The sequence below is a fragment of the Melanerpes formicivorus genome, unplaced genomic scaffold (genome assembly GCF_026170545.1).
Source record: "Melanerpes formicivorus ecotype bairdi unplaced genomic scaffold, bMelFor1.0.p_v2 SCAF_6, whole genome shotgun sequence".
Classification (NCBI taxonomy): Eukaryota; Metazoa; Chordata; class Aves; order Piciformes; family Picidae; genus Melanerpes; species Melanerpes formicivorus.
In genome coordinates, this window is record NW_027142358.1 from 10283648 (window position 1) to 10310267 (window position 26620).

At 38.0% G+C, this 26620-nt stretch overlaps 1 protein-coding gene and 1 long non-coding RNA gene across 2 annotated transcripts; both read left to right on the forward strand.

The window, feature by feature from the left end:
* Positions 1 to 1081: 1081 nt before the first annotated feature.
* Positions 1082 to 25309, forward strand: LOC137441651 (uncharacterized; the record flags this gene model as incomplete). Its single annotated transcript, XM_068139269.1, has 12 exons — positions 1082 to 1269; positions 1809 to 1991; positions 11770 to 11845; positions 15304 to 15435; positions 16233 to 16356; positions 18642 to 18702; positions 18783 to 18829; positions 19271 to 19346; positions 21287 to 21388; positions 21797 to 22717; positions 23452 to 23559; positions 24708 to 25309. Coding segments are annotated over 12 exons (2331 nt in total), but the record flags the coding sequence as incomplete, so codon positions are not given.
* On the forward strand, positions 2194 to 7206 carry LOC137441806 (uncharacterized). The gene is made up of 2 exons (XR_010987491.1): positions 2194 to 2268; positions 7130 to 7206. It is a non-coding gene; the product is annotated as an uncharacterized lncRNA (long non-coding RNA).
* Positions 25310 to 26620: the final 1311 nt, after the last annotated feature.

Below are 26620 nucleotides of genomic sequence, written 5' to 3' on the forward strand. Positions count from 1 at the left end.
ATTATTTTTAACGAATTTTCCGCTCATCAACTCCAAGGATTTTCTACTTATCACATCAATGGCTTACAGCATCAGCTTTCACAACTCACAAATTTGATGAAAACTCACAATATAACCTGTATTTTACTATTCTCCGCCTGTGATTAAGCTTTACACTTAAAAAGAAAGAAAAAACCCTCTTGTAACCCTACTGATGAAATTTCACAACAATAAATTTTTTCACAGTTATGTCGTAGTAAGCGTGCAAACCATCAGTGATATCCAAGAAACAAATGCTTTACAGACCTCAACAACCCACCCATTGAAAGGTACAAAGAAAAGCCAAACTGATTTTCTAATAACCACTATTTTACTGAGCAGATACAAATTCAATAGCCTCTTCCATACACTTTTTTGGTGCTATTAGAACACAACCCCCTCACCTGACTTGCATTCTAAACAGCAGAGGGCAGGCACTCTCCTGTATCCACCTGCTGAACTGTGAGACGTGCACAGGAAGCGGCAGGCATGACATGAAAGAGCAACACAACCAAAAAACCAACCAAAACAAACAATACTCAAATGCGAAAGCGGCGCAGGAGCTGCTATCACTTCCGAGAGAAAAGTGCGGACAGTGATGCAGTGCATCTGTCGATACAAGTGCAGACCACTGAATCCTTCCCAACCCGCCCGCTCCACGCGTTTCCTCCTCACGGACTCCTTGCAGCCTCCACAGCCCCGCTGAAATTCCGCCGGCGGCTCGTGCGCTCAGCGCCTTCACGGGGCCCAAGCTTCAGGGCCGCACCTCACATAAACACCCACCCAGGCTGGAAGGTGCCAAACGACCCCTCAGCAGCTACCATAACAACCACGAGACAGTAGCCCCCCCACAACAAGGACAAACCCTCACCCGCCCGCAGTGCTGCCTTACACAACGCCCCAGCGCGCTTCGCGCCACCAACCGCTGCGCCTGCGCCCCGAACTTGTCCCCGCCCCCAAAGGCACGCACGCGCCCCGAAGCGTGCTCCTGTCACCCACGGGCTCGCTGCGCACGCGCAGAGTGCACTCCCCCCATGACGGGCCGCCGCTCGTGGCAGGCTGAGGAACTTTTCCCTCTGGTTCGCCGGCCACCGCGCACGCGCTGCCGGTGGTCCCTAGGCTGGCTCCAGAAGAGCAGGCGCATTCCTCGCTCCCGGCAAGCCGGCTGGCTGCCGCGCAGGCGTTTTGGAGACCTTTTCGGGAACGTTCTGTCTCGCAACAAGCTTCTTCTACAAGGGAAATCCTGTCCGGGTACGGGCCGCCCGCAGCCCCGGTCCTCCCCGCCCCGCCATGCTGGTGCCCGGGCCTCTCCCTGTTACCGACCGCTACTGAAGCCGCTCCCTCTCCGTACAGCCCACCCCCTCTCTGACTGTCCGGCGCCTTGCAGTCAGGCCGCGACCTCCCCATCTCCGGCCCAGTCTCTCTCTTTTTTTTTTTTTTTTTTTTCCTTTTCCCCCCTCCCTCTCCCAAACTTAGCGGCTTCCCGCTAGGACAGAACCCGGGGCGGCTCTCGGGAGGTGGTCCTGCCCGGGGCAACCTGCGTTCGCGGGGACATGCACCTTTGAGGAGGGAACATCACGTCAACCTCAGACGTCTTCTCTGGAGCGGCAAACATGGGCCCTCCGTGGAGGCGGAGAGATTCCCCTTTTCCCTTTCCTCCCTGCCCCGGTCCCACTGCGATCGGTGGGCCCTGACGGTAACCAGGATCTAGTAAGATTGGACCCTTCTAGGGCAGAGTGGAGCAGGTGATGGGCTTTCCTTTGCTGAGGTGCCGGCCTCGCCTGTTGCAGCTGCCTGGAGATTCTTCCCGTTGAGAACAAGAGTTCTACCTGTGGGAGTACAAGGGCAGAACAGACTGCTCGGAGCCACAGGACAAGAGCGGAGGGGGCTGCCAGGAAGATCAGCATCCCTGCAGCGGTGCTGCTAGAGTTAGAAACCTGCTGCCTCTCCTCTCGATCTCCTGGAGAGGAGAGGTGAGTTGTATTTCTCTCTTGTCGTGCTGTAGCAATGAAGAAAAGAGGCTGGCTTGCAAGCTGCATAATTCAGGATGGCTTTAGGCCTCAACTGACTACTGGGTTTGTTTTATTTGAGAGTCAGCCCTGTGAAAAGGCCCACTGATGGAGAAAGAGATTAGCACCGTGTTAACTGCGCGGTTCTCTCTCCTTTGCTGCAGTGCCCACTTTCACCGCTGTCTCCTGCTCTGCCTCCTCCTGCTTTCAGCATGGTAAAGAAGAATACTATCCCCGATGGGTGAGTATCCCTCACACTGAGCAAGAGGCAGGAGCAGGCACAGTCCTGCCCACAGAGAAGGGGCACTTTCTGCCCCAGATGCTTTCTTTCCACAAGCATCTTCACCACCTACAGCCAGGTAAGGTAGGTATCTTCTTCAAGACAGGAATAAGTCAAACCTTTCATCCCCCAGGTGAGTATAATGCTCCAGCCTGTTTGTGAAGGCTTCTCCTTCATCAGCCAAACACAGTCACTTCTTCCTAATCTTCCTACCCCCAGGTGTACACTTACTGGGGAAATGGAAGAGTAGCTCATCATTCTGACTGCTCTGATGCTTGTTACCAAGAATGGAGAAAGAGCTGATAAAATGGGAGCAGGCCATTGCATGCATTTCATTAAGAAATGTTTTCATGGATTCAGGTCCTGAAATACCCAGCGGGTTTCTTTTCACAAAAGGACAACATAACTATGGTTTTGGCAAGAATAATTTTTAAAAGCTCAAATGCGCTCTACAGGTTTTCCAATTGATTGGGGAGTGCCTATGTGGAGCACAGAATTACCTAATTTAAAACAGATACTGTTCTTCAGCTCTGCTGAAAAAAAAAAAGTCCACGTTTAGAAGTCTGCCCCATGTGTTACTGCTGACATGAGGAAAACTTAATGGAGAGGAGGGTGTGCTGAGATAAAAAGGCGGGCTCTGACAGAATAGAAACTTGCAGTTTATACATTATTTTGAGCATTAAATGAGTTTATTAAGAACATTCTTAGGAGGAGCAATGAAATAAAAAAAGCATGTTTTCCTTCAAAATATGGTGGCTTAAAAGCAATAAATAGCAACAAAAGACAAAATAACTTCAAGAAACTTTGAATTTTTTTCATACCTGACAACTTGGGAATTAGAATAAAATTTTAGGAAATCTAAGCATGTCTTTATCTGGAAGTCTGAAATTTCTGTTAAAATTTGGACAAAAGAGCTACAGTTAGTTAGATTTGCAGGCACTAATGCAGAAAGCATGAAAGAACTGTCCTTGTTTTCTCCATACTACTACTAAAACTTTGGGAATTGGATGCTTGTGTCACCTTTGGTTTTTGCCCCTCACATGGGAGAAGAAGAGGATTATACTTGGAGCTTCTGCAATGGGAAACTAATACCTGCGTATCTTTCAAGGAGAGAAACATCTACTGTAGAGTAATTAGTAATAACATTAGTGCTTATGATACTGAACTGCTTCTCAGCTTCTCCAGATACTTGTATATTACTAACAAGTCAAGCTAGACATCCACAGTATTGTTTTTTTTTGCAGTAAAGAATTGTTAGCCTCCCAGTCTCGTGTAGCAGCACATTGTCATCCTTGTTCTAGCACAGCATGCTGTAGTTTCTCACTGTGAATTACTTTAGTACAACAGAGAAAAATAGCAGGAACCCTGGAGGAGAACTTAAATCCAATTCTAACCTAGGTGATCCTGCACATGCAATTTATTGGCACCAGAAGTAGTTATTAACAGAAGTGTGATTGTTGCACACTGTAGAATAAGGACCAGTCCAGACAATAGCATACTGTGGAAGTACAAGCTCAATTATGTCACAGTATTGTAAAAGCAATAAATCTAGTAGTAATTGATTTGGTTTTAGTGATAGGTCGAGAGAAATGTTGTAGTAGTTAAAGGCACAACACATACAGACATTTTTTTAAGATTGTCTTTCTGTTAATTCTTTGTACCATTCTTCATAGCTGTAAACCAAATTCCATTATGGTATTTAAAACGATACAATACATTGGAGGCTTCAGTAAGTTCTAAGTAGCTAGGAGTAGTGCAACTAAACAAAAAAATAGCAATTTCATTAGTTTTTTTTTTTTTAATTGATTGGCTAATTACTTCTGTGTTTTGTAATACTCTTATCTGCAGCATAGTTAAAGTTGCTTTTATGCAAAGTTGTGCTGTATCATTGCACAGCTTTGCTGGATAGCTGTACTTGGTACTTAGCACCTAAAGTAATATTAAAGTGGCATTATTTGCTAGTGTTGCCACTGGATCTGCACTGCCAGTCTTGTGATGTGAGTTCTTGGTCTATCCTTGTTCTGTCCCTGTCACTCAACCCTAGCCCAGACTATTTGATCTGATGCTATTTTTACCATCTTTGCTCTGTCAGTAAGAGGAGAAGGTCTGAGAGTAAAACTTCTGCTGTTCCTTCATAATCAAAAGCATTTCTCCTTTTTGCCTTTAATATCTTGGAGCAGAGCTAAGGTATACAGTGTCCATTGCAGTTTCAATCCTAGAAAGCAGTGCTGGAGAAGTAATTTTGTGATGAAGCAAGACTGCAGTCTTCTCTTCTGGAGAAGAGGAGGCTCAGAGGAGACCTCATTGCTGTCTACAACTACCTGAAGGGAGGTTGTAGCCAGGTGGGGGTTGGTCTCTTCTCCCAGGCAACCACCACAGAACAAGAGGACACAGTCTCAAGCTGTGCCAGGACAGGTTTAAGCTGGATGTTAAGAAGAAATTCTTCACAGAAGGAGTGATTGGCCGTTAGAATTGGCTTCCCAGGGAGGTGGTGGAGTCACTGTCACTGGAGGTGGTTAAGAAGAGACTGGATGGGGCTCTTGGTGCCATGTTGATTAGATGGTGTAGGGTGATGGGTTGGACTTGATTTTGAAGGTCTTTTCCAACCCAGTTTACTCCTATTCCTATGTCAACTTCAAAACTAAGCACTTTCACTTCTACAGGAATGTTGAAGATTATGACATAATTGACTGTGTATATTCAAGGGTGGATGGGAGCAAAGGGTTACTATATGCTGAGAGTTTGTGGAGTGAAAATACTTGATAACATCAGGCATGAAATATTTATATACCAAAATGTGAGATGGAGAGAAATTACTTCCTACAGCACCTGAGTAATGATAGCATTGTTCTAAGAGTCAATGGCCCATACCTTGTGTAATAGTACACTGTCATAAGTACAAAGCTATGCAATTACTTATTGACATGGTAAGGAAACTGCTCCCATGCTTCACATAATTTTTCACCAGCTATGATTTATTTGTGTCCCACTTAACAGGGTGAACAAAATCACAGTGACAAATTTATACAGTAATAGATTAAGTGCTGTATTCCTTCCTTTCTGCTTTAGATTTGTTCAGTATGTGTCTTGATAGCATGTCATGGTCTTTATATGGATATCTTTGCTTCAGAATAGTATTTCAGTAGCATAGTATTGAATCTGGTGTCAATAGACGTATGGAAGCCACTTGGAAAATAAAGCTCTGGGTATATCATGCAGTAATAGTAGTTGAAAAACAAGGAGAAAAGGTTCTAAGTAGTATTTTTCTAAATTATCTTGCTACAACTGACAGTATTTCAGACTTGAGTTTCTCTACAGTTACAGTAATTATCCTAGACCATTTTTGAATTCACATTCTCAGGTAAGATCTAAATTTTTACTGCTTCATAATAATAGGTGCTCATGAGGGGCTGCAGAACTGTAGAAATCTGTTAATAGATTACCATAGCTTCAGATATTGCTCAGTGAACTTCTTCACCTACTGTAGCTTTTGAGTAATATATACCTGTTTACACCATTTCTGCTGATTTTTAACTGTTAGATGAAAATCATTTTGAATTGATGCCTTTAGTTCAGTTCTAGTTACTTTTACTCTAGAATACTGCTACATGTTATACAGAACATTTTACACTTGAAAGTGTAAGAGAACGCAGTTTACTTCCTTTGATACTTAGTATTTTTGTCAGGGAAAAATGTCATAGTTATTCTCTAGAAGTGCTACAATATAGTGAGGGGTGTGTTTGTTTATTTTTTAGCATATACTAATGTACACATTGGTTTCACAGGCAATCTAAGGAGAGTTTAGGCTTCAAAGAGACCGGAGAGTTTGCCATAAAGGACTTACAGAGTAGCTGTTGACAGTTTGCTGTGCTTTATATTTTTATATAATTCTGTCACTGAGATCTGACAAACTGAAGATATGAGACATTCGAATTACAGTTTAGTTCTTCCACTGTATTGTACCTGTGAATTATTTTCACAGATTCACAGATTGCATTGGGTTGGAAAGGACCCTCAAAGGTCATCTTGTCCAACACCGCCTGCAGTGAGCAGGGACACCTCCAACTAGATCAGGCTGTCAGGGCTGTATTGAGTCTGATCTTGAATGTCTCCAGGGACAGGGCCTCAGCCACATCTCTGGGCAACCTGTTCCAGTATTTTACCACTCTTACTGTAAAGAAAGAATTCTCCCTTACTCAAATTTAATGTAAGCTTACTTTTTTTTCGAGGGCATTTCTGTAATGTCTTCTGTTACACACTTGAAGCAGATTACTATGCGGACATTGTTGAGGTTCCTCATCTGATTGGTCTTGGAGCTGATTTGCTTTCAAAAATGTTTTTCAAAGATTTTTTTGATGGTTTGTTGTTTTGGGGTTTTTTTTGTCCTTCAACTGAGGCTTCTTTGGTTGCTGCTGTTACAAAGCATATTATTGCTTTGGGTTAATCTAGATCACATATCTTGTAAACTTCTACTTGGGTCCATGAAGCTCATTTCTTTTCTATTGTTTCACTGAATATCCCTGAAATTTTTAGATAAAACATGCTTGCCTTTCATTTAAATTAAAATGGACAAGCAGAGTAGTATCTTTTCATGGAAACTAAATACTTCTGATAGGAAACTAGAGTTTGTAGTGTCAATAATAATGGTATTTCTTTAACTGGAAACCATGTAAGCATCACAGAAATTTTAGAGGAAAAGCAGAATGTTTTCTGCTGGATAGTAGTTGCAGAGTGATGAAGACAAAACATGATAGACAAATGGGAACTGTGAAAGATAGGTATTTATATAATTGGTTAATTTACATGTTTCCTTGACTTACAGGTCTTGATCTGCATGTAATCCCTGGATTGTTTACCTGTTTGAAAACTTAGAAAAATAAAGTTGTAATTGAAAACGTATCATGTGTGTGCAATATGTCACTTTTTATTTAAGAGCACTTCTGCCTGAATTATTTTTCTATGTAGATATGCAGTTTCTGGGGCTGTTGTGTCTTTGGGTAGTTTAGAAACATTTTAATTAGCATTTAATTAATATTGAAAAGTTTTTAAATGTTTACATATATTGGGCCCATAAAAACCTGTCATAGCTTAGAGCGAGCTTAAGAGTCTGCCCATCCTTTTACACACTTTTTGTGATTCTGAAGTAGGTTTGCTTGTGAGAGGATCAGAAATATCACAGATTTTAAGATGCTAGTTTTCTTTAATGTTTGCTGACCTACATTTTCTGCAGTTTGACAACCATTGTGTTTCATGCAGAAGTTCTCAGGCAGTTTCTCCCTGAATATGTCTTTCTCTGACTATTATTTGTGTTGGGAGGCTGCAGTGTTTCTCTGAATTTGTGCTGTTCCATTTAAAAATTCTTGGCACAACATCTTTCTGATGGAAATGCCATTAGTTCTGTGGCCAGACCTATTGCCTCTCTAATGCAAATGCCTAGCTGTATTTCTAGGCATAGAAATAAATTTTTTACCCTTGTCTCAGTAAGATAGCAGGAAACTCTTTCAGGAAACTCTTCTTGTTGTCTTTTCAGCTGCTTCATGTCCAGCTTGTTTTTCACTCATCTTGATTATCTTCTAGTCTTTGGTACAGGATGGTGACAAGCCTTGTGTTAACATCTTTGAGTTTTGACTTTCTTCCTTCTGTATTCAAGCAAGACACAAATCCTGTCTCGTGATTGTGATTCATGCTTTTTTAAAGTACTTAGGTCTTTGCTCTTGTAACCACCTGCAGCTGACATGCTTTTAGTTATTTCTTTCTCTAGACTTCCTCTGTAAGAGTTTTTTAGACCCTGTCTCATATAATTCCTAACAATATTCCTTTGTTGACAGCAGAAAAAATCTGAATGTATTTCCTTAGCCAACCTTTGTTTAATTTCAATCTACTGGGTTTATTCTGTGATAATTTTTAGTTCTGCTGCATTATGCTTATATTGCTTTTAAATACAATTTTAAAGATAACACAGAATACATGCCCTTTATATTTTTTGATGAAGAATGCCTTCTACTCATTTTCTACTGCAGAGCTGTCAGCAGCTTTTGAGATTCTTGCTGATTTTGCAGACTTTTTTTCTGGGAGGATTTAAACAGCTTTAAATACAGGAGAATAAAGTCCCCGGTTTTTAAAGTCTGACAACAAACTCTGTAATCCTGGTGCATTGTTCTGTCAATCCCTTAATGTGGAAAACAGTTCACATTTTTTACAAAGCCTTTTTTACATTACTGATTAAATAAAATAAGATTTTTAATCCTTTTTTGTGATCATTTCTTCTGGCTCCTAATTGCTTGTATTTATGATAATCGTACTAGATTTCCACTCGTGGCTTTCCAAAAGAAAGCATGTTACAAAATATGTGAGCTTCTAATTTACGGTATTTTAAAAATTGTCTTACTGCATAGGATAATTTGTCTTCTGTGGCTGGGTTTTTTAAATTCTACTGTCCTTCAAAATCTTTCTAAACATATATTGTGGCTAACTGTGAGATTGAGCATTTTGTACATTTTATTGGTAAAGATAATGCCAAAGAGTTAGTTGAACTAGACTGAAGAAAAAATACTGTGTTAATTTTACCTCTATGATGACATTCACTGCACTAATTCCCATATCTAGGTATAGCCCATTTTCTGATTCCATTTGAAAGCTTAAGAGCAAAATACTGGTTTACAAAAAGCTAGATAATTTCTAGAGTTACTAAAATGAATGAGACAGGAGCTGGTATCAAACCTGACTTTGTCATTGATTTTAGCAGTAGTTTAGATCTAATACACATCTACATAATGTTTACAGCATTTAGTACCTTTCTAAGATGAAGTGAGTTAGATAAATAGGGTGGTTTTCACAGTTTTGCTGTAGTTTTGGTTGGTTGTTTAACTGAATTCTTGCAACTAGGATACTTTATTGTATTGTGGGTTTTGGTATTTTCAGTCCATTTACACTGTGATCTTAATTGATGAATTTACAATTGATCTTTCTTGAACAAATGGAACATAGTCTCACATTTACGTTTTCATATTTTACAACTAGTGTACAGCTACCAGACTCCAAAGTGTACAAGCTTGAAAATTCACTTGGGAAGACTTCTAAAGTTAGAAGGTTTTTATTCTATAATACACAAGATGTAATTTTTTGAGCAATGCTTTTTCAAGTTATGCTGATAGTGTGCACTTTCCCCCCCTCCTTTTTTCCTCCTCTATGCAACTATTCTGAACTAAGGGAACGTGAAGAATAGTTTTATTCCCTTGTTGCAATGATGAGGTACAAAGTTCCTGCAATAATTTAGAATTTTGTGAAAGCTTTTACTGCAAACACCTCTGATTTAATGTCTAGCTTGTTCTTATACCTTCTCACAGTATGTGCTTTCTATGTGACAAGCTGTTTACAACAGCCTCCTAATGAAGAGTTGTTGCCCCTTTTGTTATTTTATTCTTTATCCGCTGAACTAAGCATCTGTGCCTGTGTAGACATGTTGTGATCCCTCCAATCTGTTCTTTAGCTCATGATGAAAAAGAAAACAGAAATTAAAAGAAAACTGAGTTTTCTCAGTACATTGTAGAATTTATCCACCAGTTCTTTGTGGTTTTGGAATTACTAGTATTTTGAGTGTTGTAACAAATCTTCACCTTAGTAAATAAGCTTCACTAAGTTTTGGTGTGAAGACATACTCTCTGTATATTACAAACTACAGACAAGAATGATTCTTTGAAGAGGCAGCACATTACAAAGTAAAGAGATTTACAAAAACCTAGACGTTTTGTATTTTTAGTAAGAGTAACCTTTGCATTTTATTGTGAGGTAAATTACTGATGTGTGCATATAAAAACTTTTTAAAGGTGGTTGATTCATCCAGGTTGAACTTAACCTGTATTGATAGCCAACTATAATAAAAAAACCCTCTTTTTTACTTGTTAAATGTTATATTCTTTGCTTTATCTTGGGTGCTACTTGTTTGTAAATGCTGTCCTATGATTTTGAGGGAAAGAATGTTTGGGGAGTTGTAGAAGGAAGGAAGGGGGTAAAAAAAGGATTATTTTCAAATATCCTGATAGTACTTTGATTACCACTTCATGGAATAATTGCAGACTTGGGGACACAAATCTACTATATAATAATAGTAATTGTGGACACTATCTCTAAGAAATATTTTCTTTGTGGTGGTGATTTGTGGGGAATAATGATTTATTTTATTATGCCTCCTAACATAGACTTGCAACAATCAAAATGTCTTAATTTAAGCTGTGTAGTGTGCTGAATAAGCTTCTGTCCTGATTAGTGCGATGGCACTATTCTGTTGATGTTCTTCTAGCATCTTTTAGACCACTCTTTGTTGGGTTTTTTGGATCTACTAATTTTAATAAAATACATAACTAATTTTTGTAGTTATTCTAAAAATACCTTTATTGGTGAAAGAGGCAGATTACTAATGGAGATGGAATTTTTAAAATTATTTTACTCATCAGGATTTAGTTTGCCATTTTTTTAAACTTGTGTACCTCAGTTATGATTACTTGCTTATGTCGTCAAGGAATTTTAGGAACTATTGGACCCTGCTGTTTGGAAATACAAATATTAATACATTGTGCTAGTAGCTGCATGACCCATCAGAAAAAAAAAAGATAATGGATCTTTCCTCTTGGAGAAGTTTGAAATAGATATTATATTTAAACTCTGCAAAATATGACACTAGGCTTGCCTGATACGCATATTGATTGAAATAACTGTTATAATTAAATTGTGGCCAGCAGGAGCAGGGAAGTCATTGTACCCCTGTACTCTGCGCTGGTTAGGCTACACCTTGAGTACCGTGTCCAGTTCTGGGCCACTCAGTTTAAGAAGGACATTGAGACACTTGAACGTGTCCAGAGAAGGGCAATGAGGCTGGGGAGAGGCCTTGAGCACAAGCCCTATGAGGATAGGCTGAGGGAGCTGGGATTGTTTAGCCTGGAGAAGAGGAGGCTCAGGTGAGACCTCATTGCTGTCTACAACTACCTGAAGGGAGGTTGTAGCCAAGAGGGAGTTGGTCTCTTCTCTCAGGCAACCAGCACCAGAACGAGAGGACACAGTCTTAACCTGTGCCAGTGGAAGTTTAAGCTCGAGGTGAGGAGAAAGTCCTTCACTGAGAGAGTCGTTTGCCATTGGAATGTGCTTCCCAGGGAAGTGGTGGAGTCACCATCCCTGGAGGGGTTCAAGAGGGGATTGGATGTGGCACTTAGTGCCATGGCCTAGTCATGAGGTCTGTGGTGACAGGTTAGACTTGATGATCTTTGAGGTCTCTTCCAACCTTGGTGATACTGTGATACTGTAATTTTAAAGCAGTGTAATTTTTATGTGGTTTTTTTTTTACCCAATTTTTAACCCTAAAGGATATAACTTTTTTTTTCCTCCTCCCTTCACACAAAGCTGTGGGTGTTTTCTGTTGAATTGTGTTATTTGAAAATACTTGTTAAAAAGCTACTTGTTTCATTACAGATGGCGGAGTTTGACACCAGTTGGACAACCCATACCAGGAACTAGATTTATTGCATTCAAAGTACCTTTAAAAGGGGTATGTATAAAAAGTAACTACAGTTTGGCTCTATAAGATACAGTGCAGAAGGAATGAATAATAGTGTGAATATTCATGCAAACCAGGAAAGTTTTAGGAAAAATACTCAGATTTAGCCTTTTTTGGTCATCTACTAGTGGCTATTTTTACGTAATAGTCTGTATTTTTCTTTCTTTTAAAAATTGTATTTGGTGTTACTCTTCAAAAATCATAAAATCTCTAATCAATCAGCACAGTTCTTCTGATCACTATTAAGTGGCCTAAATTTTCTATTTAACATCTTTTCATTACTTGCAAAAAAATCATATGGGTTATGCAAGCACTTATTAAAGGATACCAGTCACTGCAGTACTTTTATCAATTCAGATTATCAACTTCATAAGCAAAAAGTTTTAGGGATCTTGAGGAATGCAGTATATTTAAAAAGAACTCTTCATAGATTTATTGTGTGTTAGTACTTCCTACATGGAGTGCCATCTTAATCTGTTAATTCTTTGGGAAAACATAAAATACAGAGGCTGTCTTTTTGGACTCTGCAGTTCTTTAGTGGATTGAGACAGAGGGCAAATTAGGGCAAATTTGCCCTTCTGTATAAATGAATCCAAGTGCTGTATAAATTATCTCTTAAAGTCCTTGCTTCAAGATAGGAAATAAAAGTTTGCAAGCTCTTTTCAGTTGCTAGACATAACTAGCAGCTAAGAGTAACTATTCTGTCTAAGTTAATGTCTGCAGCTTGCACTCTAGTATTCATACACAAAAGATTTGGTTGTTGGGGTATATCAGTGCTCACTGCATTTTCAGTTACCCTTTAGTTCAGTAGTGACTAAAGTGGAACACTTGCAGGGCTTCCTTCCTGTGGCTGCTTTTAAAGCTTTAGTATGGTGGCTTATTGCCTTTGACACCAAGGATCTCAGATTTGGTGTTGATCATGTTCTCCATGGTATTGATGGATTGTACAGTAGTCATGTATCTTTCTACCAAGACTGTCAAGTGAACAGCTGTAGCAGTAAATACAAAATTCAGCAGATTTATAATTAGCTTCTTTGTTGGGAAATGATTTTTTGCATCATCAGCTCTGTAATTCCATTTGCTTTAGCTTCATTTTTTTTCTCAGATGCACTATTTTGGGCATGACTTGTTCAGTACATGTATTTCCAGTTCCCTATCCCTAACACTCCAGATTTTAGAGCAAGATAGTTTGATACTAACTCTACCCTTTCCTTGTGGTTCCTGTGATGTTTGGAAAGAGCTCCACTAAAGGTCATAAAAAGGGCAGACGTTCTTGGAGAACACGTATAGCAACGTACCACAAGTATTTATCACTATGTCATTGCCTGACTTCCAGCCCTACTGATCTCAGTGGGGCAAGGATCCCTGGTCTGTGAAGCTGTCTTTGAACTTGGCCAGATACAAAGTCTGCTACCCAAGAAAAGAAAATCTGTAATGTTTCTGTCCCTTGAATTTTTTTCAGTCTCAACTACGCAAGATACAGAAATGGCAAGTCTGCCAGAGCCTGTGTGCTTGAAGCTCATGGAGTTTATGGCAGAATGCACATAAAGTGTGTAACTGGTGAAACTCTTAGACCTTTGAAAAGATGGTGGAGTACAGTAAATCTGTTTGGAAGTACTGAAGACCTCATTGGTCATAGTCTGTCAGTTGACCAGAGAGAATAGGCCTCTTAAATATGCAGCAGTATTCTTCTGTGCTACCTAATAGGAAATTGGTTGATTTCACTCAAAGGGAGAAAACATTTTCAGTATTTCAAGACTCAAAGGTTATTGTTTTAGGCAATGTGCTGCTTGTAATGGCTTAATTAAGATCACAGATTTATTTGGAAAGACTTTCTGTCCTTCCTTTCAGATCATCATTGTAATGCTAACAGTAACATTGTAGTATAGTAGGGTCTGGGCAAGTTCCTTCCTGTGCCCTTAGAAGGGTTTTAGAATTCACAGATTCCTCAGAGTTCTCAAAGCCCGGTTAAAGACCTCAACTACTGAATACTCAGCAGGAGTACTTCAGAAAATTCCAAACTGTCAAAACAGTCTTCCATAACACATTTAACTGTTTACTCAATCAAGCAATGTTTAGAGATAACTTGGTGTTGTAAATTGTGTTTCACCTCAGTTTGTGTGACTTCACATAATAAAAGGAAAAATTCTTTAACTTTCTACCATAGACCTTTGGCAGATTCACCACTGTCACCTCAAAATTAGTAAGTTCAGTTTCAGATTTTACTGTTCAATGGCAGTGAGATAACTGACTCATGATCATGTGATTTGAACCACAACAACCTCTAGGGTTTTTTTTTTGCGGTGCACCAGTATCTGAAATACATAGGGCTGAATGCTTCTATATGCTTTCTACCCTATTCTTTTCAGCTTGAGCTTCCTAATCACTTTAAAGCTTTGATAGGACTGTCATGCTGTTCTTTAATTTGGTTTTCTGCCTCTGTTTATAGACTCATGATAAATGCTTGCTTGAATCTTATAATCCATACAGTCAAATGAAGGAATGGCTAGTAACTCTGTTATCCTATAGCATCTGTGGGTCTAAGAGGTGTATAGTCTGTGGCTACCTTCCTTTCCATTAGTTCTGAGTCCAGTCTGCTTGAATTTCTTGTTGACAAAGGAATTGAGAGGTGGTTGAGGCTGCTGCATCTTTTGCCACTGTATTGGTTGTGGCCAAGCCTGTGTCAAAAGGCTCTCACAATGGACAAGCACGCTATTCAGAGAAAATCCACTCTTGCATATATGAGGCATTTTCACACCTAGAGTGAAGAACACATTTCAAAAAACACAGCTACAATAGGGTGAGTAAACATTTTTCCCACTGTTTCTGTCAAATGAAGTTAATTATTCAATACGCACCAACATGCAGCTTTCATAGTCACCTTATTTTAGCCTTATTTAATATTTCCCACTGATAAATGACATGCAAGGACACTCTGCCAAGAGATGAAGCAGGGATAAGAATATCTGCAGATTTGTGGGGAGAAAGTTAAAACCTGTAGAAGAAATGATCTCTTGTACCACAACTTCTCATGTTTTTTATGTGAAATACACTGTTGATTTTTGTGTTACTGTGCAGGTTGAAGTATGTTTTGGGGGAAAAAGGAATTGTGGTATTAATGGTTTTTGCTAATTACATGAAAATGAGTATATAGATGCTGCATTTTGCAGGATTTTTGTGTCTATCAAACTAGTGCTTATTTTGATAATATTTCTTAATAACATCGTCCAAGTCAAAATTCTCACACATTTTTGCCTGAGTAGGAACACACAACAAATTCATGGTTTTTTATTTGGTTCCTTCTATGCCTGTGATACATGGATATGGTTCTGATACTGTAAACATTCCCTTTTGAATGCTGGTGTTAACTAGTTGTAATTAAAGCAGCTGAATATTACGAAGGTCTTGCTCTCAGAATGTAAAATCTTTCTTTTCTGTTTTCATCACAGGCAATTAACCAGAGGCTTACCCCAACCCAGAAATTTACACCAAAAGACTTAATTGCTGCAATGAAAGCCCTAAATCTGGAGCTTGGATTAATTATTGATTTAACATATACCACAAGATACTATGAAGTGAAGGTAATACAAGCATAATAACAAAACAAAATAGTTATTGCAAGCTTTGTTTTAAAGTGTTTACACACTTGCTTACCTTGAATTGACATGCACAGGTGACCTTTCTAGAATCATTTTGTGTCTCCAACAGAAACTGCATGTTTTGTCACAGAGGAAATAACAGCTTTTCCCAGCTAGCTGCATTTGTGGCTTATTTGTGTAACGGTAACTCAAGACAGAGTTTCTTGGTTACTTCATGGCAGAGTTTCTGCCAGACACTGCAGGAAAAAATGCAGAAGACTTGCATTATCTCTTCTGAAGACATTCTTTATTCCTAAGGTCTTTTTTAACTGATAAAAGTGTACATTTTGAAACTACTTCATCAATTTCAATTTTTTACCTATATGATCCAAACAATTGTGATTAATCAGCCTCCTATTTAGAAAAGAGAATAAATAGCAGTGTTATAACTGAATACTAACTTTGAGTATGTATAGGCTTGTAAGCATTAAGGTGGTCAATATGTAAGTATGTATATGATTGTAGGTGGGTAGGACAGATATTGTTAATAATTATAAAAGGGGTTAAAATGGAATTAGAAGAATCCATTCTCTTTAGTTGATGCGCTGCCTTCTTAGCAAGGAGAAAGTCTTCTGTAGAAACTGTTCTCTGAGATGAGGTCTTTAAAGTGGAAATGTAAATGGTAGTTTCTGAGAGCATATACAGAATTGTCTACTGTTTGCATTGTCTTTGTTAGATACTGATTAAGGTATGACTTCAATAATTTTTCCCTTTTTTTTTTTTTCCCTTCTTTTTGCTAGGATTTACCTAAAAGTGTGCAGTATAAGAAACTTTATACTGTTGGACTTGAAGTCCCTGACAATGCTACTATCCTACAGTTCAAAAAATGGGTCAGAAAATTCCTGTGGGAAAATGCAGGAAATGGTAAATAGCAGCATATTATGTTGTAAAACCAACATTTTTCTTTCAGTGCTAAGTTTATCATTTATCAATTTCAATACACATTTACAACATCAGGAATCTCAAACTTTCTGTAGCACTTTCCACTTCATTATTATAATAAGATACATTATGTGAACCACTGCATTTTTTTTTTTGCATTCAAAGCGTCCTTTTCAAAATTACTAGTAACTTCAATGCTCTTCCTAATAGCACTATATTTCTGTTACATGTCAAAGTAACTGCAACAAGACTTTCATCTGTCTGACCCAAATTGTCTACCAGCTTAGTGTTGTAGCTGCCAGGGCTTTTTGAATGTTCTAAATAACACAGGCTTTTTCTCACAGCAGTAGGCATGGATACAGGTGTGCAAATTCAGTCCATTTAGTCTGATACAGCATTTTTTTTATGTAGGAGTCCAGTATTTCCTTCATATCCTAGCAGTTCTTAAAAATCATGTCACCGACATGGTGTCACTCTTCCCACAGCATGCTCTGTTGCTGTTGTAGTGTTTATGCAATAGTGTAGTTCTTTCTGAGAAGGTAAAAGGCACTTTATGTGGAAATAAACTTATCTGTACCTCTTTTCAGATTTTACCTTTTCACTGCTTTTTGTTGTGGTTTGGTTTGTTCATTTGTTGGTGTTAAAGTTCCTTTGTAGGCAGATTTTAACTGTTTCCTGGCACAATATCGAAGGACCATTCTTTCAAGCTTTCTCATGCTACTTGCTGTGGTTACTTTATCACTTTATGTGAGAAAGCAGAGATATTACGGGCCAAATGCATACACTTTTTTTTTTGCTGCAGAGTATAACCACAGTTTTACTGTGGAGGGTCAACTCTCGTGAAAGAGGTCTGACTTAAATCTCAGGTATGAAAGCCTCGATTAGAAGTCCTGGGAAAATTAAAAGATCTAAGAAGCTGCCCTTGTCCTTACTCAGGAAGTTAGTGTGCAAGTTCTTTCTTTGCTATTCTTTGGCTTTGAGAAATTACTTGGAGATTATTAGTTTCCTTCTGGTTTTGATCTAGTGATTTTTCTTGTGACAAAGAATAGTCTATATTTGAACTTCATTATTTCTTATTCTCAGAATAGAGAGAATCAAATGTTAATTTGTTACTGGATGAAGACACGTCGTTTTGGCTAGTAGGGCCATTTTGGCAGAGCTTGTGTAAGTTCAGAGTTGGGACATCTTTCATATTTATGTTAGCTTAGTTGTTGTAACTTGCTTTCTGTTTTAGATTGCCCCTTAAATTTCTCAGGATTCTTCTAACAAATAATTTTTGAGAAGTTGCAGATTTTTACTGTCTGAATTGTTAGGACACCAATTTACAATAATGTGACTGTCTTCTTGTGTGGCAAACAATTAAATTTTATCTCCTCAAAATATTTATCAAAGTTTCATTTAAAAAAATTGCCTTTTGTCTCTGTCACAGCTTTGTTCCTCTAAAATTTAGCTTAAAAACTCTCAATCATCTAATACATATTATTCCTATGCCAACTTAGCCCTTAAGTATTGTTATTCTTCCTTATATCTGAGATATCTTTCAAGCTTCCTAGGTCTCTTCTCATAAGCTTCTGTTGTGACCATTATAATATCCTTTACATAATTCAATTTTATTTCTTTATTATTAAATATGAGTATGGGGTAGTTGGGATGAGGTTTTATCAGTACCTTGCATGACTGTATTTGTGTTACCATATTTCTGCTGAAAATATCTGATTTGAAACACCGTAGTAAGTTATTCTGCACTTTAGCCTTCAGCTGATTAGTATAACCTTTCCCAGAAAATGAAGATATCTTTAGAGATTACTGGTGCTTCTTTTATCCAGTTTTTTCATACCCATAGCCACTGGGAGCATTATGTGTATTTTTTCCTTCTTGTAGGTTTACAAGAAACTCTTAAGTTCCTCAATTTTACATCTGCTTGTTTAGAACTGCTTTCAAGACTGTATTTTATTCTTTTTCTCTTGTTACTGCAGTTCTGGCTGAGGCAAGCCACTACAGTCACTCCTCTTTCTCTTTTCCTGTGTTCAGCAGAGTTCATCTCAGTCTTCACAGGTTTAGAAGTAGTGAGGTAACTGCTGCTAAAGGTTCAGCGTGAAGAGGACAGAATCTGGACATGTCAGGTTTTTTACAGGCTTGACAGTATAATTTTGTAAATAGCAAATATTGATCATTGCTGTGGTGGAAAAGTACAACTTTTTTTTTCACTAATTATTTAATAATTTCCCTTTCTGAACTATTAAAGACTGTCCTTTCCTTTTTGATAGAGAAACTCATTGGCGTTCACTGTACTAATGGCATTAATAGAACTGGCTACCTTATATGTAGGTAAGGGTTCACAAAACATACTATCCTCATATTAGTCTCTAATCCCTTCAGGATAACAATGTAATCATATTTTTCTTCAGATATCTTATAGACGTTGAAGGCTGGGATCCAGAGGTGGCAATCCAAGGTATTTATACAGTTCAAATTAAGGCAGGTTGCAGTTCACAATTGCTACAATTGCATTCACAAATACTACAATTCTATTTCAGCGTCTTTAGAGTTATTTCATGTGCTAGCTTCCACAAAAGCTTTTGTCTGACTTGTCTCTGTTCTAAGCAAGACTTGAGCATTAACAAATTGACAACTTAGTAGAAGTATGTTTCAGCTGCTTAAAATCTTACCATTTTGCTTTAAGGGTTTTCAGTCATAAGCTGCTACCACTACCAGTTTCAGTTGTTTAAACAACAACAACAAAAAGTCTAAATGGTGCTAGCTTTCTGAAGTATTTCATATCAAGTTAGAATTGTTTCAAATTCAACATCTCACAGTGAAAAGAAACTTGCCTTTTATATTTTTGTAGTTCAGTTTGAGCACATTTCATTGTACTGTCATGGGTTTTTTTCTGTAGCTTTTGGTGATGCTAGAGGTCATCGCATGGATGGTCTTGTGTATCTCACAGATCTCAGAACACAGCCAATGAGAAGGTAAAGAAAAGCTTTTAGTGGTATGGTTAAGATTTCCCAGTATGTCTGCTGCGTAAAAATAAACCTCATCTTAAAACTTTAATATGCAACTACACATATATTGTAAGAGTTGTGATATGAATAATATGAACATCGGTTGGACTTGATGATCTCTGAGGTCTTTTCCAACCTTATTGATTCTATGATTCTAAGTGTGGTGTGTTTGGTTCATCTTTTGAATGTATATGATTCAAAAGATTATTTTTTTTTAATCCAACAACTACTGTTGACCATTGGTTTTATCATACTGTGACACATGTACTGAGTCTGTTCTCTCATAAACAGAAAGGAGCTGCTGCAAAGATCTTTACAATCCTCATGATCTGCCTGATGTTGTTACTATGGTAAAACCAGATATTTTAAAACAAAATAGTACAACAGTTTTAGGAATAAACAAGTATGGGAAAGGGAATACTGTTCTCAAATCCTCTGTTAATAGTAGTTGTGTCCCTGGTGTGTAAAAACATCATGCTTACCATATCCACATAAGAATAGCTAACCTTTACATCTTCCTACGTTATTTGTGCCAATGATATCTTGTAGCAGAAAACTGAATTTAAAGTCAATACCTGACTGATTTGTATCTTTTTAGTTCAACTTAATGCCCTTTGTTTTACTGTTAGAATTATTTTCTAGTCTGTGCATGATTTAATTAGTCCCAGGTCAGATTTGTTTAATGGGTATGGTGCTTGTCTCGCAGCCTTTTGATGTTGGTTTAAGCTTATGAATAATAGAATGGCTTGAGTTGGAGGAGACCTTAAAGATCATCCAGTTTCAGCCCCTCTGCCATGGGGAGGGACACCTTCTACTAGACTGGGTTGCTCAAAGCCTCATCCAGTCTGGTCTTAAACACTTCCAGGGATGAGGCATCCGAAACTTTTTCAGGCAATCCATTCCAGTGTCTCACAACTCCCATAAAAAAGAACTTCTTCCTGATGTCTAAATCTACCTTGCTTTAGCTTAAAATCATTGCCCCTTGTCCTATCACCAAATGTGTTATAACAAATCCCTCTCCAGCTTTCCTGTAGGCCCCCTTGAGGTACTGGAAGGTGACTGTATGGTCTCCCTGGAGTCTTCTCAAGGCTGAACAGACCCAACTCCCTCAGTTTCTCCTCATAGGAGAGGTGCTTAAGCCCTGTGATTGTCCTTGTGTTGGGGGCTCCAGGGCAGGACGCAGTACTTCAGGCAGGGTCTCAAAGGGCAGACTAGAGGTGATACTACTATCACCTCCTTGACTTGCTGGCCAGGCATCTGTTGATGCAACCTAGGATACAGTTGGCTTTTTGGTCTGCCAGTGGACAATGCTGCATCACATCAAGTACCTCATCAACCAGCACCACCAAGTCGTTGTCTGCAGGGCTGCTCTCAATACATTCATCATGCAGCCTGCATTTGGCTTGGGATTGCCCCAGTCCAGGAGCAGGATCTCATACTTAGTGTTGTTGCACTTTATGAGGTTGGCAAGGGCCCATCTCTCAAGCCTGTCACAGTCCCTCTGTATGGCATCCCTTTCCCTCCAGTATGTCAACGGCACCACACAGCTTGGTGTCATCAGCAAACTTACTGAGGGTGCACTCAATCCCACTGCCCATGAGAGCAACATGTTAAAACAGCACTAGCCCCAGTACCAATCCATGTCCTTCCAATTTAAAGACCAGAGTTTAGGTATTCTTTTTGTGTGCTGTGCAGCCCTTCCCCAAACAAATTTGCAAGATTAAAACTTGCAAGATAGCAAGTTGTAATTTTACAGACATTTGTAACTTAAAAACGTAGAGATTTAACTTAACATACAAACCTTTCTGTCATTGTGAACTGAAAGCTTATGTGTGTTTGTTGTGTATTTTTCTCAGTAGTATGTTTTGAAAAAGGAAGCTCATGTGAGATGTTTTTATTCTTCTTAGTAACCTTGGAATGGATGTATGGGATTCAGATGAAGATGTTATTCCTCCACCGCATGCAGTGGAAGCATCTGTGGAGCAGTTCCCAAATGAAGATTTTCAGGGGTAATAGGCTGAAACATGGAGTTAAAAGAAAAAAACCAAACACCCTCAAACCAACAAGACAAACAAAAAAACACACACCCCATCAAAAACCAGTGGGAATGATACTTTTTCTTCATTTAAAATACTGTAGATATTCTAATTTAAAAGAGATTTTATGGATATTGCCTACCAATGCAAAAATCTGTTTGGAGAATTGGATGAAACATAAATATAAGTGAATGTTTGTCACAGCTTCTGCTATGACATTGAAAACTTTATAACCTTACTTCTCATTTGGATTGTTAGTAGCTTTTATATCTATTTACAATGTCTTTCATATCAATTCTTGGTTAAAAAAGCTTATTTTCATTAATGACTTGGAGCCTGTCTAATTATGATGTTCTATTCAAGACAAAAACTTCTTTACAGGTCTGGGAAAAGATTAAGAATTTATGATGACCACTCTCACAACAATTTGCAAGGACAGATACAGTTGAGAGATTTTGATTTTATTAATAAGGGACCTGGACAAAGAAGACGACCATTCCATGACCATCAGACTCAGGATGATTTAAGAGCACCAATGCAGACAAGAAACTGGGACTACAACAGGGGACCAGGACAAAGGCAAAGACCCTTTCCTGATCAACAGTTTTGTGATGATTATCAAGAAGACATGCAGCTGAAGGACCTAGACTTCAGTAACAAGGGACCTGGACAAAGATTGAGACCTTTTCATGGACGCCAGTTTCATGATGATTTACAGACAGAAAGACAATCAAGGGATAACAAATTTAACAGAGGCCATGGACAAAGGCAGAGATCTTTTCCTGACCATTCATCCCATAATGATTTTCAGGAAGATAGGCAGTCAAAGGATTTTGATTTTGGCAGCAGGGGCCGGGGCCAGAGACAAAGACCATTCCATGACCACCAATCTCATGATGAATTTCAGGCTAGGATGCAGCTGAAAGAGTTAGATCGTGTCAAAAGAAGTCCTGGCCAAAGACTAAGATCTTTCCATAACTATCAGTCACATGATGATGTACAGCCACAGCAACTGGGAGATTGTGAATTTGTTAATAGGGGTTGTGGGCAGAGGTTGAGGCCTTTCAATGATCACCAGCCTCGCAATGACTTACAAACAGAAATGCAACTAAAAGATTATGATAGTAAAGGGCCTGGACAAAGGCATAGAGCTTTTCATGACCATCAGCCTTATGACGACTTACAGGAACAGACTCAGCTGAAAGACTTAGATTATGTTAATAAAGGGCATGGACAAAGGTCAAGAGCTTTTCATGATCATCCGGGTCATGATGACTTGCCACGTGAATGGTGTTCAGACAGGTAAGACATCCTTGAACTGTAAGACCAGAATTTTACTATTAAAGCATACACCTCTGCATTCTAAATTAAATTTCAAATCAGTTATTCTTCTGAAGTCATATATAGATGATGAGTTAATTAAGTCAAAATAGAAAGAGTTATGGGAGAGTTTGATGTAAGCTGGAATGTTGCAGCTTTGAAAACCAGTATTTCCTAAGTTAGAAGGTTCTGGGTTTTTAAGCTTATGTGTTTCCTTTACCTTTTTAGAGTCACCTTGAAACGAAACTCTGTCTCCTTTTGTTTTGTGTGGAAACTTAGATTTAAAACAGAATCCTCAAGACAGAAGAAGATAGGAAATTTTATTTAGGCATTTAGCTGGAGATGAACAATAATGCCACAAGGAAGTTTGGCTTGCATTTGTTTGTTCCATGCATTAGTAATATGTTAGAAATCCCTTTGCTTCTGAGTTTGCATCATATTCTCTCAAATAATATTTCAAAATATTTGTAATATTTCAGATATTTGTTGGGCTAGTAAAGTTCAGTTTAATTCCTTCATTATACTGGTGAAACAGAGGGTATCATTACAAAGAAGCATACTATTTTTAGGTGCTTAATACCATTAAGATTTTTTTTTTTAAAGTAAATTTCAATTAAAAGTAAAAATAAATCTATTTCTTTTGATAAGCACATTACTCTTCAAAAGTTTATAACTTGGTATTTTTCTTAATGTACAATTCTTTTGATGATTTGCAGAAGTCAGTCTTTTTCTTCCCATGAAAATGTACCAGAACCGCATTTCTCCTCATCTCCTTCACTTCACAGAGATTATGGGTCTGATAATGACTTCACCAGAAATTATAGGTAAATATCAGATATCATATGTTGTTTTCTGACTTACCCTTATACTGTTACTCCCTCAGTCTCCCAGCTTAAAAAAATACAAACTGACTGCACAGTGTAAAAATTGAGGTTAATATTTTTTCTCAAATGCAGCTTAAACCATTTAATCTGAAGACTGAACAAATAATGGGACTAAGTTGTGAAACATCCATATTGTGTTTGATTGTGATTATGAAATAGTGTGAGAATCCCTGAAATAAGTCATGGTGACAAGCACAGTTCAAGCTAAAATACTACAAAATGGGAAAAGCTACTGCCAGTAAGCAAGAAAGCAGATGCTATGTTTAACTCTTATCTGCTGTCTGCAACAGGCTCATGGTTTTTACTGTGAGGGATGGTCAGACACTGAAGCAGGTTGCCCAGAATAGCTATGGAATACCCATCCTTTGAGGTACTCGAGACTTGGGTGGATATGGCCACTGCACAAATTCATCTAATTAGACCTATTTTGAGCAGGTGGACATAGGTACTTCTAGACATCCTTTCCAATCTACATTAATGCATAGTTAAGTGAGGGAGAATGCTTTAAAATTCTGAATTGGCTTTACACACCACTTATTTTACAAAATAAGGTACTTGAGAGTAAAGAGAATCTAAACCAAAAAGCATGTATTTATCCATTTTTAGATCACTACATAGGTATTTTGTAGAAGAGTGATTCTTCTGTTGCAAAGGAATTAATAATTAAAGTACTTGGAGCTATAAAACCCAAGTACATTGTTGCCTGTTGAGACTATGTACTTAGAGAGCTACTATTACATACTAGTCACAAAAATGACAACATGGGTTTGGGAACAAAAATATTTCTCCTACATAAAGAAACTCCAAGTAAACAGGGAATTTTAATTAGAAACAACACTTGAAACAAAACATCTTTAGTAGAATTACTTACTAGAAGATGCTGTCATTTTAATCTATTGAAAAATAAATATAAACAACTTTGCAGCATCCAATATGGAGGATTTTAATCTTGGAGGGTAAAAACAAAAATGAGGGGCTTAACTATTCTTTCAAGGTTACACAGGTTTAATTTCTAGTGGTTGCCACCAACAATAAATCAACTGTTTCGTTTCTAAGCCTTTCACTGCTCATATTTGTTGTTCTTACAGTAATCAACCAAATTGTCCTGAAGACAATAGGAGAATGCATCCCTCAGATGCACTTAATAGAGGAAAAAAAAGATTTGCACCATATTCTCCACGAACAATGCATCCATCATCATTTGGACACCAAGAAGATAGTTCAATAGAGTATGAACAAAAACCTTTTCAAGGTGAACCTACTAGAGAAATGGAACAAAGCAAAAGATTACCAGTTGTAACAGTTGATTACAATTATGGTCTGCCATTAGATTATGGACCTGAAGAGGAAGAGAGAGCACCTTACAATTTACCTCCAAGAGACCGCTACAACTGGAACTGAATAAAAAGGACCATGCTTGCTCATCTTAAACTTACTTTTGCCCATTTTAATTTGTATGTGGACCAATTCTTTATTTTTTTAAACAAATTAGGAAAATACAAATTTCAGTAGTAGAGAATGAGTCTCTATTGTAAGATTACAATCTACTGATGTTTGGTTCTTCAAATTTATCAGGGTGTATTTAAGTGTAGTGGGAGACAAGGTCTCAGTACACATGGAATTAAGTAATCCTTCCTTTCAGTGAAATTGGAACCCTGTACCTTAAAATAAACAACTTTTTGTGATTGTAGTGTCTTTTGGTTTACATTCCATTAAAATTTGTGATTTCCAGGTGCAAAAGTCATAATAAAAGAATGTGCTATCAGGTAGACTAGCATTGAGATTATGGGAATAAAAGAATGAAATGGGTGAAGCAAAGTTATGTCCATTTCATCCTTTAATTGGAAAATTGCCGTTTGAATTATTGCTAGCAATCTCTGCAACACTGCAGTTCAATTCCATATTTTCTGTATCATCAACTGAACAGACCTGGTTGCACTCATTTTCATTGCAGAATTTTTCACAATACAGAAGCAAATAGAGCAAATACTCAAATGATAAATGTGCTTTTCAGTAATCTGAATATCCCATCCTGATGGTACATTTTTTCCTGATCTCGTAGGTTATGTGGTTTGGAATGGTGGCCCAGTGCAGGCAAATTTCACAATTTCCTCAGCAACACATCTAGATGAAGTAGCTCCTGTCTCAGCTGGCCAAGATCATCCGTACCCATATACTTATATGTGCCGATATACTTAGCACAGTTGTTTCAGTCATATGTCTTGTTCTCCAGTTCTGTTTTTTACTCCTTTGTTTTCATAGCACAGCAGAGTAATGTAATCAGGATAGAAGAATAATCTCTTCAGGTAAGCTACCTTTAAGTCATGTTCTGAAGAGTTTCCTCTGAACTGCCAGTTCAGTAGGACTCAAGAAGGTGGTGCGACAAGTGGAACTAACTAAATTCATGCCAGCAACTACACATTAGCACCAAAAGCTCCTACTGTGGATAAAGAATTCTTAGTTCCAAGGATAGAAAACAGTATTAATGTAATACTTCAGTAAATATTTTAAATAAATTTTTAATTTATTATTACAGTCTAATAATATTTTTAAATATATCACAATAAATAAGGATAAAGCAAGACCATGATATTAGCATTTAAAATTAATACTGAATCTATAAGTGGTGCAGTCAAACTGCTTCAAATGCAGCATACCTGTAAAACAAAGCTTAATGTATACACTAGAAAATTGGTAGGGGGAAACTGCTTACAGCCAGAACACACAGAACATTTTTGCCTTCTAACAGCAGCATAAACCCTAGATCTCTGTATTACTACTAAATAAGGACTATATTTGAAAAGTGTGGAACATCTGGCAACTCCTGTTTTGTGATACATCTAAAAATCAAAGGATTCTGTGGATCTAAATTCAGACTGCAAATGCCTCATTGCTTTTGCAACCAACAGAACAACTCTTGCTTTGTTCATTGTACAAAGTAAGTAGTTTTCTCATTTTCATAGCAGCTAGTCAATCGTATTTCCCATTAAATCTCTGATTG